Source organism: Giraffa tippelskirchi, chromosome 3, assembly GCF_054371585.1.
Source record: "Giraffa tippelskirchi isolate mGirTip1 chromosome 3, T2T-mGirTip1v1.2.pri, whole genome shotgun sequence".
Lineage (NCBI taxonomy): Eukaryota > Metazoa > Chordata > Mammalia > Artiodactyla > Giraffidae > Giraffa > Giraffa tippelskirchi.
In genome coordinates this window covers 148699716-148721356 of record NC_137277.1, presented here as the reverse complement: position 1 = coordinate 148721356, position 21641 = coordinate 148699716, and the positions used below count along the sequence as shown (strand labels likewise).

Here is a 21641-nt window from a genome sequence, read left to right as displayed (position 1 = left end):
ATGATTTCAAGTTGGTCTTTAGTAACTTTGGTATTCCATTAGAGCCTTTTTAACGGGGAAAATGCTGATGGAATCTATACCTAGTTTAAATTAATTACTTAGTTTGCAAACTGTGACTTGTATTGGCAGATGTAAGATTCATAGTTATAAGGAGAAATGTTAAAAGCTGTTTCACAATATTAAAATTTGAAAAGATAATGATGCAGAAAATAAAGTACCAAGCAAGTAATTTGAGGGGGAGAATTTGAGTGGCATTATGTAAGCCCCTTATTTTTAAAATTGATTCGTATAATGTGAACTGGAATCCCTTCTCTCCAAATTTCCGCCTTACAGAATTTAGGTCATCATTGACTTACTTTGAATCTTTTGACTGTTAAAGAAGCAAAAGGTATGATATGAACCTCACTGAAAACTGATTTTTTTCATATAATTAGATGGAAAATACTATCAATCCTCTACCTCTTCATGAAAAACATGGGTTTAGTGTAGTATTGCTGGGTCCATTCTGAAAGTATTTCCAAAGAATATGACTGACTTCTAAAAACCTTTTGTAATTCTTTATTAATATGAGACTAGGTAAGGAGTGGGTTGAAAAACTATGAAGGAAGTTAAGAAGTGGTGGTTTTTGAGCTGGTGTAAAAGAAGCCTTGCTTTAATAAACTGTGAGGTTGAGCCCTTTGCTCAGACACTCAGGGGAATGCTGTGAGGATTTTAATTACTTTGTGAAATTAAACCTACCACATATTCTGATTGTATTAGGGATATACATAATTCTGGTAGACTTAATTTTTTAGCAATTTTTTCTTTTAACTCTTCATTGATGGCCAGGTAATTCAGTCATCAGTAATATGAAAGCAGTAGGTTTAACAGGATATCATTCCTTAAGAACATGCATGGGAACCACAAATTAAAGCAGCCAACTTGGACTTTGTAGCACTAATTTATTTTCCTATCCCCACCTCCCATTCCTCTATAGATGTAATGGTGCTATCTTCACCTTTTGTCCTGATGTTTGCCTATATCACACAATTGATAGAACAGATGAGCAATTGGTTATATAGGTGAATTAATCGATCCATGTGGATAGGGCACAAATATTCAAATCAGCAAGGTAATGAGTACTTTGGGGGGCTCTTGCAGACTTACTCTTTTATTGTAGAGTTTTTTGTTTTGAAGAAAATGTAGCTTTCTCAACTCCTACAGAAAAAAGACTGGGTCAGTGTGATATGGGTGGGCTTTTCATTCTAGGGTTATTTTCTTCCACAACCTGAATTGTTGTTGAGCTGAATTCTTAACTAAACTTGGGGCAGTTTCCTAAGCAAACATCTAACAAAGATGATGATAGCAGTTCTTAAAAAATAGCAATAAATAGAACAATCCAGCTATACTTTTGTAGGGAAATGGATAAACTATGGTTTATTCATGCAATGAAATACTATCCCCTGGTAAAAATGAGTGAACTAGATCTTTGCTTATCAACATGGATACATCTCAGATACATAATATTGAGTAAAAAAAAAAACAAATTGCCAAAGGATTGATGCACACTGTGTATTATGCAACTGTGTAGAGTTTTAAAATGATATAACATATACTGTTTATTGTTATGTGTGTATCTAGTGAAAGTACCTAACTGTACAAGAATATGCATGGAAATAAGATATGTTAACTTTAGAAATAGTGGGTAACCCTGGAGAAGGAAGGTTTGGATAGAACTCCTTCAGATCTCTGTATAACTTTTTCTTCTGTTTTAAAGAGAGCTGAAGCAAATATGAAAAATGTGTTAAAATATAAAATGGAATGATAGGTGCATGGATTTGTATATTTAAAGACTTGTGTATGGTTAAGATAGTTTGTGAAACTAGAACCTTATAGTTTTTATTTATAATTGGGCTCTCTTCCAATATGCTCTCTTTATTTTACTTTGTAGCTTCTCTCCCTGCAGCAGGAAAAGAATGTGCCAGTGCAGATCCACTGTGTAAAGCTTTTTAAAGAAAGGAGCCAGACCAATTATTTATTCAATTTTATTTTGCTGTTTGACTTGAGCTCCTGGGAGAAATGCTTTCTTTAGGATATGAGGCGTGATCCTTCTTAAGAGGCTGCAGGGGAATTCAAGTTCTAGAAACCCTTGAGAAGTACATGATGGTGAACTCTCAGAGTGTAGGAGAGTGCATTGTATCCTAAAGCCCTGAAAGGAATTTGGACAGTTACTCAGATACAAAATTACTGTAGATATCATATAGTCATTAACATTTACTTTTTTCAAGTTTGCATTGGTTAAATTTCATTACAGTGTAGTAATCCTAAGTTTTATACTGTGAATGCAAGTGTCCTAGTTATTGCTCAAACAAAATAATTCTCTTTTACAGGTATTAATAAGTAAACATGATGATAATGTATTAAATGTGATTAAATGGTTGAGTTATGAATAGTCAATTTAGTGGGTGATCCCTAATATAACTCACAAGTTTAAAAAGAATATTTTCAGGCCTAATCAAGATACCTGTTATTACCACTTTCAGAATACTCTAAGTGAAATATGTCTCCAGAACAGTATATTTTGGCATGTGTTCTCCCTGTTGTGTGGCCCCTTTTTGACCTTAAGCACTGGGTATTATTGATTGGTAAAATAAGAAATAAGTCAACATACTTTGAACTGTATTTCTGTAATGCCTTTTTTTAAAAAAGCAGCCGTTTTAATGAAAGAATAGTAGCAAACTATTAAAGGTTATAAATAATAATTATATATAAATAATTTATATATATAAATAATTTGTATCATAAGTTATACACTGTCAAGTAATAATAGGCATAAATGGTTGCAGTACCTGGGAATTTGAAATTCAGTTGCTGAATTATATTTATCAGAATGTTTTGTGGGAATTTTAGTATTTCCAATAAATGCATTTCAAAGAGGTATGCGGTGGGTGCAAAAAAGAGCTAAATGGGTGTTGTGGGATATTTATTTTACCATGTTCCCCCCCCCCCCATGAGCAATATCCATTTTAGAAGATTCTCAACAGTCAGAAGAATACAGTTTTAGTAGGTTTCAGGGTAAGATTTTGTCACTAAGTCATGTCAGACTTTTTTACAACCCCATGGACTGCAGCCTGCCAGACTTCTCTGTCCATGGGTTTTCCCAGGCAAGGATACTGGAGTGGGTTGCCATTTCCATCTCTAGGGGATCTTACCAACCCAGGGATCAAACCTGTGTCTCCTGCATTGGGCAGACGGATTTTTTACCACTGAGCCCCCAGGGAAGCCCCCAGAGTGAGATTAGCAGGCCATAAAAAAATAAAAATAAGTAAAAACAGAGAGACTATGAAGCCTTAATGTCCCTGATTACACCAGAAAGTCTCCATGTGCTAAGGGGAAAGGGACTGTTCTCTCCTGGGTTATCTGACATCTGTGAAGTGGCATGAAAGAAAAGCATCTTCCTTCTTAGGAAGATCATTAGCAAATTATGGATGAGAATTTTTATTATGAGAAGATACTTCCCTTTCGTGTCTAAAACTGACTTTTCTTATATATAAGCATAAAAACCTTCTAATCATTTGAAAGTCTGTGGACAGGAACTTAATTAAGATCAAGGGTTGTCTTCCACCGGGTACTCTTATGTGTAGCCAGCTTGCACCTAATGGTTACTATGGGTACAAGAGCTTACCAATAAATAAGTCATGGTTTCTGACCTCCCGGAGTTTATAATATATTTTGAATCAATGACTTAGTAAGTGCATTATTCCATTAGTAACAGGATTATAAGTAGTAAGTACTTTCTAGGCCATCCTACTGACTTTATTTATATGCATTAATTTACTGAATTCCTGAACTCTGGGTCAGGATTTAAGGGGTGGTCAGCTTCCATGTGGTGATAGTGATAAAGAACCTTCCTGCCAGTGCAGATGTAAGAGACATGGGTTCGATCCCTGGGTTGGGAAGATCCCCTAGAAGAGGGCATGACAACCCACTTCAGTATTCTTGCCTAGAGAATCCCCATGGACGGAGGAACCTGGCAGGCTAGTCCATGGGGTTGAAAAGATTCAGACATGACTGAACGACTAAGCACAGCACAGCAGAGTTTGTATACAGGTATTTATTGAGTACTTGTTGTATATCAGAACTGTTTTAAGCAGCTGGGATATAATAGAACATAAGGTGTTTTGGGCTTCCATGGAAGTTTTAATATTGGTTCCATACCTGAAGTATAGTAGGTAAGAAAAATACATATGGTTTTAGTAGTTGAAATTTAAGCATTTTATAGTTAGTATACTAACTTTGACTAAATTATTAAGGCAAATGGACTTTGTCCAGAGAATAAAGTTTACTAGATGTGAATACACAGAATTTAATTTTCTCTTTGCATTGGGGATAATAGTTGGTTGGCATATTTGTGTTCCATATTTAAAATGTTTATTTATATTCTACTTTGTTCCTAAAAGGCAGTTTACAGAAATATGTAAATGTGGCAAAATAAAATGAAGAGATGGAATGAATGGAGCCAGGTGTGAGATTAGAAATCACAGCACACATACGGTGAAGTCCCAGTCACAGGTGCTTTCCTGTGGGACTCTTATCCTCCCACCACGAAATCTATAATCCTGCCTGTGTTTATACCTGCCATTTTGTTTCTTCTTGAAATGTAGACCCTTCCTCTCATGAAAGATCAGTCCCACTGAATGTGTGTTCTGAATGCTATACTTTCCCACTTTGTCCAGGATTTTGGTTCTGCCCTCTGTCCTTGTCCCCCTTCTATCTAGAATCAGTGTCATCGTCCTGCAGACGTGTTCAGCTCTCTCTAATCTTACTCTGCTACCCCAAAATACACTCTTGATCTTCATGTTTCTCTCCAGCGACTGCTCCTTTCTGTTTGCCTTTCAACATTTTTTTAAAAGAATCATTTGCACCAACTTTATTTTCGTGCCTTCACCTCCCACTTAAGTCAGCCTGCTCCAATCTGGTTTTCAGTCCCCAGCTGAGACCCCAGCTGTGCTGATGAGTCCTTCCTGCTGGAAACATTTTCTGCTTTGCTTTGTGTGCCCACATCAGACCCATGTTTCTTCTACCTCTCAGTCCACTTCCCATCTCAGTCTTTGCTTGTTGCTCCGTCTGTCCAGGCATCTTACAGCTTGATTCTGTGTCTTCCCCTTTTGTATGTACTCCACTATCACTATCCATTGTCTTGATCTCACATATTGTCCATATGCTTCCCAAGTTTATATCAATAGTTAAGACCTTTTTTCTGAACACCATACTCATATATTCAGCTGCTCACTTGATATGGGCTCTTGGATTTCTCACAAGTACCTTGAACTTATAAAAAAAAAATCTTGTCTAACCAGAATCTTACCTTCCACTTCAGTATCCTGTCCCCTCACTTTTCCTCATTTTAGTGAGTGGTACCACTACACAGTTGCTCAAGGCAGAAGTCAGAGGTCATTTTTGATTCCTCCTTCTTCTTTATCTCCCACTTATATCTAATACATCACTAAGTCCTGATTGTTCTAGGACACAGCACCTCTCACCTTGTTTACCTCTTTCCACCGAAGGGGTAGTCTTGTGTGAAATTAAAGAGCCCAGCTTCCTTCCTCCATTCGGATGAGGCAAGAGAGTATTTTCAGGGAGGGTATTCCTTACAAAACTCATTTGGGCACTGTATGTGACTATGTTTACCATACAATTGACTTACAACTTTTTAAACAAGTGATGTAAATCACTGCCATTAAAAAGTTGAGGATGCCTACCAAAGTAATAGTTTTAGAATACAGGTTCCCAGTCCCTTACTTGTAACCCTTGGGGCAAGACGTGTTTTGAAATTCAGAGTTTTTCTGATCTTTGGACGAAGATGCATAAACTATATATAACACTTCCTGTGGGGCTTTTGTTACCACCCTACAATCATATTAATACTTCTATGACAAAACTTATGAAGATGTACACCAAAGGGGTAAAAACTAAATAGCCTCACATTAGTTCCAGTAAGGTTTTGCTCTTGGGTGAGTTCAGGTCAGATTAAATTTTGCCACCAGAAGACTTAAATGAAAAAAACTTTTAGTTTTCAGAGCTTTTTGACTTTTGGATTTCTGGTTATGGTATCATAGACCTGTAGGTAGTTTGCAGCTCTTCTTTCTAGTAATAATTAGAACACCTAGACCAGATTTTTTTTTTTAGGCACTTCCAGATCATGGTACTAAAACCATATCCTCTGCATATACAAGTTAGCTTATCTCTCTGTTAAATGTAGCAGGAGGTTGTGTGTCCACTGGGATCTAACAATGAAATCAATTCATTAAGAGCCAAGATTTGCTTTTTGTTTTAAAGGGTCATCTGAGAGTTTGATTACTTTACATTTCACTGTGAAGGAGATCATTTGAAGTGTTCAGGGGTATATTTAAACTGAATGTAACTTTCTTCTGTGGCTCATAGTACTTAGTAGTTGGAGGGGATGCCAGAGTCTATTTTGCTTCTTTTACAGATGCCACTGCAGTCTGGAAAGGCAGGTGAAGTAAAAGAGGACCCCACATTATCTGACTCTGTAAATATCACACAGCTTCTGGGTCAGAGATAGTTAATATAATAAAGGCTGTGAGGGAAATTACTGTAACAGAAGAAAAGCAGAGTGCAGGGATCCTTACTCACCTGGGGAGAAATATCCTCAGAAGAAGCCTCATAATTAGGCAGTTTTATAACAATAAAAATGTTAAACAGCGGAAGAATATAAGCAAGTTTAAATGCTATTTGAATGGTTGAGGCAAGTCTTACAGATTTCCCAGAGAGGGGGGATCATAAAAATATTAGGAAAACAAACATTTTTAATTTATTTTTCCTGTTTGGGTACATAGTTGAGGAAGAATGCTGGGTTAACTGAATTTGGTAAATGCTACATATTTTAAGTATGTGAGGTAAAACTTTATAAGTTTTCCACATTTAGCTGTAATATTCCTTTTTGGTCATGTTTCCTTAGCAATTGTTTCCTTTTTTCTCAGTGCCGTATTTGAATTTCAGGTGGGCATATCTTCTTAGAAATATATTAAACACCATTAAAACAAAATTAGATCTATAAATGTTGATAAAGAAAGATGTCTGTAAAATAGTATACTAGCTTTTGGTTGCTGCTTATAGCATTCCTACAAAGTTAGTGCCCCAAATTACACTAACGTATTATCTTAGAGCTCTTTAGGTTAAAAGTCAGACTCAAGTCTCTCTGGATTTCAGTGTGTCATCAGGGTGGCGTTTTTTTCTGGAGGCTCTAGGAAAGAATCCATTCCCTTGCCCATTTCAGCTCCTAGAGGCCACCTACGTTCCTTGGCTTATGGCTGCTCCCTTCCATCTTCAAAGCCAGCAGTGTAGCAGCTCTCTGACCCTGTTTGCATCATCATATCTCTTTCTCAAACTCTCCTTTACCTCCCTTTCTCACTTTTAAGGACTCTGTGATTATACTGAGTCCACTTGGATAGCTATTAATAGAAGCATCTCCCCAACTTAAAACCAGCTGGTTAGCAGCTTTACTTCTCCTTTGCCATGTAACCTAACATACTCCCAGGTTCTGGGCATTAGGACACACAGACATCTTGGGGATCATTATCCTCCCTACCATAGATATAAAGTAACAAAGGAATCTTGCAAAACAGTTTATAGAGTTTTAATTTCACTTGGATTTGAAAAAATGATTATTGGTGAGAAATTATATCACATAAGGAGTAATCTACTTTAAGAAAGCCCTGTATTCAAAAAAAGGACACCAAAAGGGAAGAAATGTTGGCTGCTTTAGTCACTTTACCGTAAGATTCTCCACAGTTTTGATTGCCAGGCAGTGGGACACAGTTGAGCTCAGAAGCAGCGAGTCAGTTGCATGAAGTGTGTTTGTACACTGCCGCACCCTCCTGGAGCAGTTCTCTGGTTTTGTCCAGGGCATTGTTTCACTTGTATCAAGGGACCAGTTACTCTGTGATCTCTGATAGATAAGCAAAGGTTAGACCTGTCCTCAGAACTTTTCTGTATGCTGTGAACTGTACCTTTTACTAAAAGTTAATTACTGTCACACACAAAGCATAGTACCACTTGGTAATCATATTTATTAAATGTTGTTGTTCAGTCACTAAGTTGTGTCCAATTCTTTGCGACCCTATGGACTGCAGCACGCCAGGCTTCTTTGTCCTTCGCTGTCTCTCAGAGTTTGCTCAAACTCAGGTCTATTGAGTTGGTGATGCCATCCATCCATCTCATCCTCTGTTGGCCCCTTCTCCTCCCGCCTTCAATCTTTCCCAGCATTAGGGTCTCTTCCAATGAATCGGCTAAATCTATTGAAATATATCTTTCATTTACATGGTATCCTTCATCTGACTTGGAATGATTCAGAACCTTTCTAAAATAAGCACTAGGTAGAGAGTAATTTCCTCCAGATATACAGATGGGAAACAGTAAGAATTCACAGGCAACCTGGAGTAAACAGATGGATCTTACATCTCTCCTGCCGGTGTGGGCTGTTTGCAGAGCACTATGACCATGCCATATCCTTTGGCAGGACAATAATAAATTTGGCCCCAGTATTTTTATCACTCACACATCTAAAACCCCATTGCCCTTATTTTCATGAGCTTTAGTGCCCTTAAAAATGTGAATTTCTAAGTTGAAATGCATTGAGCATTTCTGTCTGCCTGTTCCTATTGCTAGCTCTAACTTTATTAAACTTTGAGTTGCTGAAATGATGGATCATGATATTTGTACTGTTATTTTCATATAACTCTTTTCTATTAAATGGCAGATGATATTTTAAAATTCAGATTTCTTTCTTCCAGCCCTTTGGATTATGGTTTTGAATTAAGGATGATTTGGGGAAAATATTGCCAGTTCCAACAAATGGAGAACTTTGTTCTAATAATCTAATTTTGTGTGTGGGCATTGCTGAAAAATATAAATTAAAACTGCTTGAATCTGATACATTACTGGAGAGATTGTAGAAATTCTTGTTTATTTAATTGGTATTTAAGTGTACATATGTCCCAGAAGCATTTAAAAAGTAGCCTTAGTGTGTATGTAGTGAATACGTAATGCACTTGAGTTTTAAGATTCCACTTCTTTATAATAAAACAAACGAAAAAAGTCTGTTGCCTGACAAAGTACAACGAGGTCATAGGTAGTCTTTTCTCACTTTGAAATTACATTTGACGTTCAACAGGCATTTTTTACAAGCTAGTGGGCAGGCTCAGTCTAGAGATTTGACTTTGGCAGGCGGGATATGAAATAGTTTAAATAGTTTTGCTGCATATTTATTGCCCAGTGAATGTGCACTTGTTGGAGGGCTGCCTTTTTTTTTTTTTGAAAAATCTGACTGATAAAATAGCAAAGGGTTCTTTTACTGCTCTTTGTGCTTACCTGCGTTTTGCCGTTTAGGTCTTTACCTTTTGCAAGGAGAGAATGATTTGGTGATGGAGTGCTCCCACTGACCGATGGACTCAAAGAAGAAAAGGTAAAACCATTTTTTCCTTCTCTGCTGTCTTTCTAGGAAAGCATAACAAACAGTTCCCCTTATGTGTAGCTTCTCTTCGGTTTAATTTTCTTTTCCATAGTTATTAAGTAGGAATAGAAACATTTGTGTTGATTGGCAAAGAGAGAAAGATAATTACAGTAAAGCTTGTTAGTGGTTCACTTTGTTGCTAGTCCCTTTCTTATGCTTACTAAAGGCACAAAATGTCTTCATTTCATCATTGTAAAGCTTTTGAAGCCATTTTTTCCTCACATAATTTCAGTTTTTCAAAAGTAGCCTTATTAATTATAATTCTACCCTTAGAAAACTTGTCATGAGTGATATTTTGAAAAAGGGGTTAGGTTTGTGGCTTCCCTTTCATAAAACCATGGATGTGACCAATTACAACTTACAGGAATATTATTTAGCACAAATAGAGAAAATCCTAGGTATTACAAAATAAAGAAGTCAAAGGAAGTTTCTGAACATCATTAAAATTTTGGCATCAGTCTAGAAAAAAGATTATGAAAAAAGAAATGTCATATCAGTGGCGACACAAAGGAAAACTTTATATAAAGGAAACCCGGAGTATGTTAATATGGCCTTTACTTGGAAAGTCAGGCAGTTAGGATATGATCATTATTACACGGCTGTGTGTTTTATGATTTTTGAACCAGTGATATCAGGTGGATAGAATTCTTTGGCTAAATGTGAGTAAAGCATGAAGGATTTTACCTGTTATAAATTTAACTCTTAAAAATTTAAATAGGAATTACAGAGCTTAAACTCAGCATAAAGTGAAATAAGGATCCCTACTGCTCCTTTCTCATCAGATACCTATTTGTTGCTTTTTTTTCCTACCAAATTAAAACAATTTAAAAATAAGACTCCAACTTTGGATATGTTGTAACTTTAATAGCTAAGGAGTTAATGTACTGAGAAGTTAGAATTTTGAAATTTTATGTTACTCAATCAAAAAACTTCAAAAAATAGCCCAGGTTTTGTTGTCTTCTTAGATAGAAACAAGTAATTTGTGGATTTGTCCTCAGGGTGTCATGTAAATAGTTGTTTTGCCTCTGCTTCTGTGTCATAACCAAGTAATAAAATAGGCGCTAAACTGTCTGACCCAGTCACCCATGTACTGGTAAAAGGTATAAATCTTCATGACAGTATTAAGGACAAAAGGTGTAGTTCTGAACTACAGAAACAATTAAGCTATTTTTCTTAATGTTTGTAGTTACACAGAGGCTGAAGGATCCAAAGAAAGAGGCCTGGTCCATGTGTGGCAGGCAGGGTCCTGTTCTGTGACACCAGAGAGATTGCCAGGCTGGGGAGGAAAGACTGTTCTTCACGCTGCCCTTGGAGTGAAACATGGAGTGCTTCTGACTGAAGGTACTGAGAAGAACGGCTTAGCCAGCATTAACTGAAGCTCTGACCAGTGTCTGAGTGTGTAAGAACAGCTGAACTTCCTGTGTGCCCACGGTTCTGAATGGACTTAGCTGGAGCTTATGTTCTTTTTGTTTTCAAAATATGTTCTTACTCCCTTTATCAGAAATCAGACTAGTTCTTAAATTTAAGATGTTCCCTAACTAGAATAAAAGGGAGACTTATAGCTTAAAATTTTTTGTAGTGATAAGTACATGAAAAATTAGATTTTTTGAAAGATTATATATTCAGAGATCCTGTTGCTATACCTTTGTTCATTAAATGTATCAGAATAATAATGCTAATAATAGCAAATGTCTGTTAAGCAATTATACGTGCCAGGCACTGTGCTAAGCACTTTATATATATTATCTCATTGAGTCCTGACAACCACCTTATGAGGTAGCTGCTGTTATTATCCCCACTTCACAGATGAGGAGGCTGAAGGTCAGGGAGGTTAAATCATTTTCCCAAGCACACACAGCTATTTAAAGGGTCAGAGTCAGGATGGGAACCCAGAGAGTCTGATTTCAAAGCCTGCTTTTAAAATCACTTGGCTATACTGTCTTAGTACAGGTTTTCTCAGGCATAAATGGCAGCTTATAAGAATATAATGCAGTCTATAAATCTGTAACAGAAACCTAGGCTATAATTTATATAGAGAGCTACCTTTAATTTTGATTTCATTTTACCAGCACAGTCATGGCAAATTTGATTTGGGTCAGGACTGCCATCAACTGCACTAATCTATAAATTTCTGCTCTATAATCATTTGTTAAGTATTTAATAATGCTTTGGTATTTTCCTTGTAGGAACCAAGGGAAGACAAATTCTAGGAAACAAAGCTTAAAGCTGACCTTGGTGGTTTTATGTTTACCTAGGATAAACATAGATTTCTTTCTAACTTCTTTGTTATTATGTCACTTTTATTATAACAATACATAATACTATCATTATTATTGTATTAGGCCAAAATTTTGAAAAAGCCTTATCTTTTAAATGTGAACTATATTCAGTACCTACATTATGGGCTTCAAAATCTATAGTTCTCAAGCATATGTAAATGGAAATTCTGTTACTGTTGTTGTTTTAGCCCTTCAGTAAGCTATTTAGGAATCCTTCATGAGCATGGTATCTTTAAACATCTAGAATCAAACCTAAAAGACTGGGAAAACTGAGGGAAAACTTAAAAAAATGTGTAAATAACCTATGTTCATGTGTAAGCAGTATTCTAGTTTAAGTGTCAAAGTAACAAAAAATCTCCTCTCAATACAAGTGTGTAGCTTGAAATGGCACAGAGATCTCCAGTACTTTCTTTTCTAAGTGAGGAAATAGTATTGATTGAATACTAGAAATTTCAAGCTTCTTTGTCTCTATTCAAGTTAGCCATTAGCTCCTAATTCAGTGAGGACACCTCATTGACTCACTGTTTTTATGGGATACTAGTTTTATTATTATTTTTTTAATAAATTTATTTATTTTAGTTGGGGGCTAATTACCCCACAATATTGTAGTGGTTTTTGCCATACATTGACATGAATCAGCCATGGGTTTACATGTGTTCCCCATCCTGAACCCCCCTCCCACCTCCTTCCCCATCCCATCCCTCTGGGTCATCCCACTGCCCCATCCCTGAGCATTTGTCTCATGCATTGAACCTGGAATGGTGCTCTGTTTCACATATGATAACATACATGTTTCAATGCTATTCTCTCAGAACGTCCCACCCTCACCCTCTCCCTCAAAGTCCATAAGACTGTTCTATGCATCTGTGTCTCTTATTCTGTCTCGCATATAGGGTTATTGTTACCATCTTTCAAATTCCAAATATATGCATTAGTATACTGTATTGGTGTTTTTCTTTCTGGCTTACTTCACTCTGTATAATGGGCTCCAGTTTCATCCATCTCAATAGAACTGACTCAAATGTATTCTTTTTTAATGGCTGAGTAATATTCCATTGTATATATGTACCAGAGCTTCCTTATCCATTCATCTGTTGATGGACATCTAGGTTGCTTCCATGTCCTGGCTATTATAAACAGTGCTGCCATGAACATTGGGGTACACCTGTCTCTTTCAATTCTGGTTTCCTCGATGTGTATGCCTAGCAGTGGGATTGTTGGGTCGTATGGCAGTTCTATTCCCAGTTGTTTTTTTTTTTTTTTTTTTTAGATAAAGATTTTATTTTTTTTTTTATTTTTTTTACAAATTTATTTATTTTAGTTGGGGGCTAATTACTTTACAATATTGTAATAGTTTTTGCCATACATTGACATGAATCAGCCATGGGTTTACATGTGTTCCCCTTCCTGGACCCCCCACCCACCTCCCTCCCCATCCCATCCCTCTGGGTCATCCCATTGCCCCGGCCCTGAGCCCTTGTCTCATGCATCGAACATGGAATGGTGTTCTGTTTCACATATGATAATATACATGTTTCAATGCTATTCTCCCAGAATGTCCCACCCTCACCTTCTCCCTCAGAGTCCATAAAATTGTTCTATGCATCTGTGTCTCTTATTCTGTCTCGCATATAGGGTTATCATTACCATCTTTCAAATTCCATATGTATGCATTAGTATACTGTATTGTTGTTTTTCTTTCTGGCTTACTTCACTCTGTATAATGGGCTCCAGTTTCATCCATCTCAGTAGAACCGATTCAAATGTATTTTTTTTAATGGCTGAGTAATATTCCATTGTGTATATGTACCACAGCTTCCTTATCCATTCGTCTGCTGATGGACATCTAGGTTGCTTCCACGTCCTGGCTATTGTAAACAGTGCTGCGATGAACATTGGGGTACACGCGTCTCTTTCAATTCTGGTTTCTTCGGTGTGTATGCCCAGCAATGGGATTGCTGGGTCATATGGCAGTTCTATTCCCAGTTTTTTAAGGAATCTCCACACTGTTCTCCATAGTGGCTGTACTAGTTTGCATTCCCACCAACAGTGTAAGAGGGTTTCCTTTTCTCCACACCCTCTCCAGCATTTATTGCTTGTAGACTTTTGGATAGCAGCCATTCTGACTGGCGTGAAATGGTACCTCATCGTGGTTTTGATTTGCATTTCTCTAATAATGAGTGATGTTGAGCATCTTTTCATGTGTTTGTTAGCCATCTGTATGTCTTCTTTGGAGAAATGTCTGTTTAGTTTTTTGGTCCATTTTCTGATTGGGTCATTTATTTTTCTGGAATTCAGCTGCAGGAGTTGCTTGTATATTTTTGAGATTAATTATTTGTCTGTTGCTTCGTTTGCTATTATTTTTTCCCATTCTGAAGGCTGTCTTTTCACCTTGCTTATAGTTTCCTTTGTTGTGCAAAAGCTTTTAATTTTAACTAGGTCCCATTTGTTTATTTTTGCTTTTATTTCCAATATTCTGGGAGGTGGGTCATGGAGGATCCTGCTGTGATTTATGTCAGAGAGTGTTTTGCCTATGTTTTCCTCTAGGAGTTTTATAGTTTCTGGTCTTAAGTTTATATCTTTAATCCATTTTGAGTTTATTTTTGTGTATGGTGTTAGAAAGTGTTCTAGTTTCATTCTTTTACATGTGGTTGACCAATTTTCCCAGCACCACTTGTTAAAGAGATTGTCTTTTCTCCATTGTATATTCTTGCCTCTTTTGTCGAAGATAAGGTGTCCATAGGTGTGTGGATTTGTTTTTAAATGATGTCTAAATATTCATTTCTTTACAGTTTTCTCTAAAGAGCCTATTATTCCAGTGGAATAATACCAATGGAAAGTTTTGGTGAACTGTGTGATTTAGTAAACAAGTGTGATAGGTGTATCACTTGGGAAGAAAAGTTTGAAAGCTCTTAACCAGTGAGCCTATTTTCTCAGTTCTCTATCCAAATTAGAAATTCCCTAACAAAAAGCTGACCTTTCTTCTAGCCACTATTGTGTTTTTCCTTACATAGATCTTGTAGTGAGTTAATTTGAGTATATACATATGCCATGTATCATAGGCCAGAGATAAAATAAGCAGTTTTTTTCATCAGTGACTGAATCGCTGCTTGTGGAGGAAGGATAGTACTCATTTCTTTTTTAATTAAAAAAAAATGGGTAGGTCCCTGGTCATATAGGAAAGAAAGGATAGTGGCTTTGTTTAATATTTTTCAAAATCCATGGCCAAATCTTTGTCCCACTTGAATTTTTTAGCTAATATGGATCATTTATACATGCCCCCAAATTCCTGCAGTACCTGCAATAAAATTATGACTTGATAGCACATGTGAACATAAATAGGTTGTCATCATTCATGTCTCCAACTCACTGGTGCCTTCCTTTTTATTTCTAAAGCTGGCCAGTTACCCTTCAGTCTAAAGCTACCCAGTCATGACTTCGTTTGTGTTTTACTTTGTTTTGTTGTGATGTGCTTTTTAAATGCAACTCAGAAAGACTAGTACACAATATATATTATATATAATATTTAAAAATTATAAATAGCATAGTACAAAACATGAATACAGTCACGTATTGTTAATATTGCTGCTTTCAGTCCAACCTGGAGGTGTTATGTAAAGCCGATTTCATGGTTTTGGCCAAAGTGAATCTCTAGTATTTTTTATGCCATTGCGTATTCATCTGCTGCCGCTAAGTCGCGTCAGTCGTGTCCGACTGTGTGACCCCATAGACGGCAGCCTACCAGGCTCCGTTGTCCCTGGGATTCTCTAGGCAAGAACACTGGATTGGGTTGCCATTTCCTTCTCCAATGCATGAAAGTGAAAAGTGAAAGGGAAGTCACTCAGTCGTGTCTGACTTCTAGTGACCCCTTGGACTGCAGCCTACCAGGCTCCTCCGTCCATGGGATTCTCCAGGCAAGAGTACTGTAGTTGGTTGCCATTGCCTTCTCCGGCATATTTATTGACTGCTCTGTTAAACATTAGTAGTGAATATTGTAGATATTAGTGAATGTGTCTGTTTTGTCTTCTGCTTATTTTATCTGCTCATATCATGATCATTGTTCTGTCTTTGAACTTGGAATCCACTTCTGTAATAGCCTACGATGAGAGCTGTTAGTAATGATTGGTGCTAAGAGTTTGTAGAATGAGGCCTAAGAAGAGGAGTGCCTTCATTTGAAATTGTCTCCTGCAGTTTGTAGAAATTGTCACCATATTTCTGAATGTTCAAAGATGTTCTTTGTTAAAAGATTAGTAAGTATGGAATGCTATATGCTTGAACCAAATTTCTATAGCTGTGCTCTTGAAAATTAAGAAAAGGAAAAAAAAAGAAATTCTATTTTGTTAAACTTAGAGGGGACTAAAGGTTAGCTGAGAAAATGTCTAGTTAATTCACTAACTTTTTGTTTCTGTTTTGTTTTGTTTTTAAACCCTCAGATGGTGAGGTCTACAGCTTTGGGACTCTCCCCTGGAGAAGTGAGCCAGCAGAAACTTGTCCAAGCAATCCCATTCTGGAGAATGCCCTGGTTGGGCAGTATGTTGTTACTGTGGCCACAGGGAGTTTCCACACAGGAGCAGTCACCGACAGTGGTGTGGTGTACATGTGGGGGGAGAACTCTTCCGGCCAGTGTGCGGTAGCTAACCAGCCGTATGTTCCAGAGCCAAACCCTGTCAGCATTTCTGATTCTGAGACCAGTCCTTTGTTAGCGGTCAGGATCTTGCAGTTGGCATGTGGCGAGGAGCACACTCTGGCATTGTCCCTAAGCAGAGAGATCTGGGCATGGGGTACTGGTTGTCAGTTGGGTCTCATCACCACCACCTTCCCAGTAACAAAGCCACAAAAGGTGGAACACCTTGCTGGGCGAGTAGTGCTCCAAGTTGCTTGCGGTGCCTTCCACAGCTTAGCACTGGTCCAGTGCCTCCCTTCCCAGGATCTGAAGCCAGTTCCAGAAAGATGCAACCAGTGCAGCCAGCTCTTAATTACAATGACTGACAAGGAAGACCACGTGATTATATCAGACAGCCACTGTTGTCCATTAGGTGTGACATTGTCAGAATCCCAGGCAGAAATCCAGGCCAGCACCACCATCAGCCCCTCTGAAACCGTTGACAGCCAGGGAGAAGTGTTCGAGAACGCTCTCGTACGGAATGAGCCGCCTGCTGCTACTGAACTGAATGTTGGAAATGTTCAGACCACAAATGTTGAGACCACTTCCTCCCCACAAGATATGATGGGAACAACTGAAGTTTCTTCTGCAAGAAGTATACCATCATACCCTGACACTCAGGCAGTAAATGAATATGTGCAGAAACTGTCGGATCATTCAGTAAGAGAAAACTCCGAGAACAGTGAAAAGCCAATGCCATCTCAGGTACCTGCTAAATTTTGTAAAGATGTTTCTGAAGTTGAACCATCTTGAGTTTTTCTTGAGAAACTTTAAATACCTAATGGTTGGTACCATTTTTTATTTTTTTAGTTTAACTGTAATTCTATCTCATCATGCAAACCTAGATAAGAAAAACCCTGGATTGATTCAAAATTATTCTTTCTGTTCAAATTCTGGCCCTTTATGATGTTGCAAGATGTTACTCTGGGCTTGTTTTATAAGTAGCAAAATCCCATTTTTCTTGTCCAAGTACTTTTCCCCCCTGGCTAAGGTGGGCTCCCAAAAAAGTTTGATCTAACATGACTGTATATTGACAAAGAATTCTCTTATCTGTACTTGTAGCACTCTTCAGGTTCTAGAGAAAAATCCTTTCCCTCTTTATTAGGGAAGCTTGCTATGTGGTAGATCCCTCGATTGAGGGCAGACTTAAAATTGACTGACATTACGTATTTGAATTCTTTTCAGTTATATCTGTGGCCCTTACTGGGCATCGTTGGACGGAGGCTTTAATTTTTTTTTCAACTTGTTTAAACTATTTTTAGTTGGAAAAAGTGTAATAAGTGGAGAGAAGCTATTTACCAGGGGCATACAGTAAACTGTGTCTCCCTACTTCAAACAAATTGTTCTAAAGGATACTCAGTTCTTTACTCTTAGTAGAAGGCTTTTGCTTTTCCAAAATAAATCTAAATAGAAACATCTAATTATAGGGACTTTCCTGGCAATTTAGTGGTTAAGACTCAAATAAAAGAGCTACCTTGTGGCATTGTTTTCAGGTTTTTGAAACCACTTTGCCTCTTGATTCTTCCTTACTGTTGTTTACTGGCTCAGATTAGAAACGTGGCTTAGAGGTGTTTTCAGAAACGGTCTTTATTTCACAGTCTACTCCCTGAACCTTGTAGATATTGGATTTTTTTTTTTTTTTTTTTTTTAGTTAAGAAGCTGTTTGCAGAAAGAAAGGGAAATCTAAACAAAGTGAAAGTAATAATTTAACGGGACTTGTGCATGCTAATAAAAAAGTTAGATTTTGACTTATCAAAAGTCATTCATCTGATTTGTTAAAGTTGAAGTTAAGTTTATTTTGTACTGTTTATTTGATTAATAGATTGTCATCATTGAAATTGCACTTTTCTTTGGACATAATCATTTGGTTAAACATTTAAAGCTTTGGTTACCTATGCTAGTTTTGGCAGTGTGTTTAACTAAGTGTAACTCGCCCATCTTTGTAAATAGTGTCTCAGTCATACAGCTAACCCTGAGGAATTTATGTAGCCTAGGATAAGTCTTTTCTTCTTCTGGCCAGATGTAACTGAAAGAATATCTCATATTTAGAAAATAAGCCAAAGTATTTGGTAATGAAGCATATATCTCATTATTGAATTTTGCTGACTGGGACTACTAAAATTGTGTCTTTTGTCAGAATTGCTGGGCATGTGTTTTTGTTTTATTTACTTATTTTATGAATTGTTAAATGTAATTAAGTAGAGGAGCAAATTAAGACAATAGTTTAAAGTTTATATAAGGCAGAGTTGTTTTTTTTTTTTAATTTTCCTGAGCCCGATGCTAAGAACTCCCTAAGTCAGTCACCCCTAAAGACTATTATAGCTTCTGTTATGTGCATGTATGTTAATGTCGCTTCAGTCTGTCCAACTCTGTGACCCTATAGACTGTTGCCTGCCAGGCTCCTCTGTCCATAGGATTCTCCAGGCAAGATGTACTGGAGTGGGTTGCTGTGCCCTCCTCCAGGGGATCTTCCCAACCCAGGAATCGAACCTGCGTTTCTTACGTCTCCTGCATTGGCATTGGCAGGCGGGTTTTTACCAGCTAGCACCACCTATGAGTGTTTGTAAATAGAGGGTGGAAGTAGCAACACTAGTTTTTCTGAACACATTATCATGGGAACTGTGTTACCAAGGAAGTGATAGACTTTGTATTTAACTTTTTTTGTATGGTCTATTTGTTTATTTTGTTGTATATTTTAATTAAAGACTCACATAGAAGTGACTCTTCTGAATTTAGTATTTAATTCACCAAAATGTATTGAATGCCTACTACATGTCAGACACTGTGCAGGGAACAGAAATTATTTCCTATAAGAAAATCAGAAGCCAGTGTTAAAAAAAAAATTGGGGGTTTGGTTTGCAATTCAGGACAAATGAAGAAATATTGTGTACACACACACACACACACACACACACACACACACGCACCTCTGGGATCTTTGGGTAGCATAGAAAACAAAATTTTCACTATGACCTGTGCTCATAAACCAAAAGCTTTTTGTGTGGGTTAGTAGGCTTATCTTTTTTAGTAAGCAGTGGTGCTTGACAGCTCAGAGTAAATTTTAACTGATCTTTCACTAAGATACCAGAAAACTTTAATTAGCTTTCTAATACAGCTGTGAATAACACTAAGCACATTGGATCCAAATGTTTAATCATTAACCTACCACATTACTCAATGGTAATGAGAGCAAAGGTAATCTTTCAGTTTACCTTGTGCCTGGGTCATGGAAAATAACTCCTGATTAGATAGTAGGAGGACATAAACTTCAGAACATAATTTGGGGGCTGATAATTTAGAGATATAACTTATTTCTCTGCCTGTGTATGCCATATATAAATTTCTGTCTATAAAATAATTTAGGAAAAGCCTAAAATAGAATTTTCTTAAAATAGAATTTTTTCTCATAATTTCTTAGTAGAAATCTGTATAATTTTTCCTAGTAGTGATCAATAGTAAAACTTACACTTTTTCAGCCTTCTATCCAGGGCTATTACCTCATGTTAAAGGCTTTGTTTTTCCTACCTTCCCTCCCCTCTTCCCTCTACTGTGTTTTATTTTATAAAGCAGCTGGGACTTATTTTTAAATACCATGATAAAATCCCACTCAAACAAAAGGAAGTACTTTTTATAAAGGAACTGTATTTCGAGTACTCTTTTCCATATAAATGTGTTAAATACATGATCAAAAAGGGATACCTTTAGGCTGGAGATGAAGACCTTGTTTTAGAGTCTTATGTTTGCGAATAGTGATAGATGTTACATTTTCTTTTTATTGATTACTTGTTGTATAAGGGATTATATTTTTATATGCTGTTTTATGTGTGTATATTTTAGCCTCTTGTAGAAGAAGCAATTGCTAATCTTCACAGCCCACCAACCACAAGCACTTCAGCCCTCAACAGCCTTGTGGTCTCTTGTGCATCTGCTGTTGGTGTGAGAGTGGCTGCTACATATGAAGCTGGGGCCTTGTCTCTTAAGAAAGTTATGAACTTTTATAGTACAGCCCCTTGTGAGCCTGGAGCTCCAGCAGGCAGCAGTTCCATAGGCCCAGAAGGTCTGAAAGATAGCAGAGAAGAACAGGTTAAACAGGAGTCAATGCAAGGAAAGAAGAGTTCAAGTCTTGTGGATATCAGAGAAGAAGAGTCTGAGGGAGGCAGCCGAAGACTCTCTCTCCCTGGCTTGTTGTCACAAGGTAAGGAAACAACTAGCTTTTGTGAGCTGACTTCTGGTGAATCCAGGATGCTCCTGACATCACATACTGTGTTATAATAAATTTGCTGTCTTAATTACTAAAGCTAACATATTCAAATATCAAAATTTATTTCATTAATTAATTTTTTGAAAGTTACATATTACTGTGCTTTAGAAATAACTTTAGACCCTCACTTTTTCATGATACGTGCTTCTGCTTATGAATCTCTTGTAAGCTAGTGGCACACTCAGCAGAAAAGATTGTAATCTTAGCCAGTGATGATCACTTTCTTTGTGAGCCACAACTTAATGATCAAGTGACTGAGTCTGTACTTAGTGACACTTGATGATTTTCTTCAAAACAGTTTGTCACCAGATTGATGTACAAGATTTGCACAGTGTTATAACAGCCTTTGGTATAATATAGAACACTGTAAAAGATGTCAGCATTCTTTTTTAAAAGATGAAGTTCTCTATAAAATAAAGTTAGCAGGCAAAATACAAAAGCTTTTTAGTATTTCTCATTCATAACCATTTTCTCACTTAGAAACTTTAACACTTTATGTCTAAAGTAAATCTTTTGTTACAATATTTATAACATGCTTGAACTTAAGAACTTCATTTGGAAAAGCTTTACTTTTAATTTTGCTTTGACATGGAAGAAATATTTCTTAGCCTTAGTGTAGTACTTTGTTAAGCTTGTTCTTTAGAATACCAGTTACATAGGATGTCATATAGCCATTCTATATAAAAAATGTACAGAAAAGAATTTTGTGGCCAAATGCTTGGAAGTGGGGTAGGGTTAAACAGATTTAAACACAGCTTTTAATTAATTGCTGGACTTGTCCGTACCTTTAGCATGCTAATGTGTGTGTGTGAATCTCCACAGGGGCGGGAAGGAAGAATGTAGTAGGCAGTATTTACCAAACTCACTTAATCCCCAGTTTTGCAGAGAACCTATAGAATATGCTTCACAAATACCATGTTAGTA

General features: G+C 37.0%; 1 protein-coding gene across 14 annotated transcripts in view; it reads left to right on the top strand.

The window, feature by feature from the left end:
- The window catches only part of ALS2 (alsin Rho guanine nucleotide exchange factor ALS2), a 64039-nt gene that overhangs the window by 2173 nt on the left and 40225 nt on the right, over nucleotides 1–21641 (top strand). For all 14 annotated transcript variants that reach the window (XR_014080005.1, XR_014080004.1, XR_014080003.1 and 11 more), the window contains exons 2-5: nucleotides 9391–9466; nucleotides 10701–10855; nucleotides 16227–17161; nucleotides 20294–20651. Coding sequence is in view for 10 of the 14 variants with exons in the window: in XM_081581912.1 (XP_081438038.1) it covers nucleotides 9447–9466; nucleotides 10701–10855; nucleotides 16227–17161; nucleotides 20294–20651 (1468 nt within the window). In the remaining 4 variants the exon portion in view is untranslated. The remainder of the gene's footprint in view (nucleotides 1–9390; nucleotides 9467–10700; nucleotides 10856–16226; nucleotides 17162–20293; nucleotides 20652–21641) is intronic.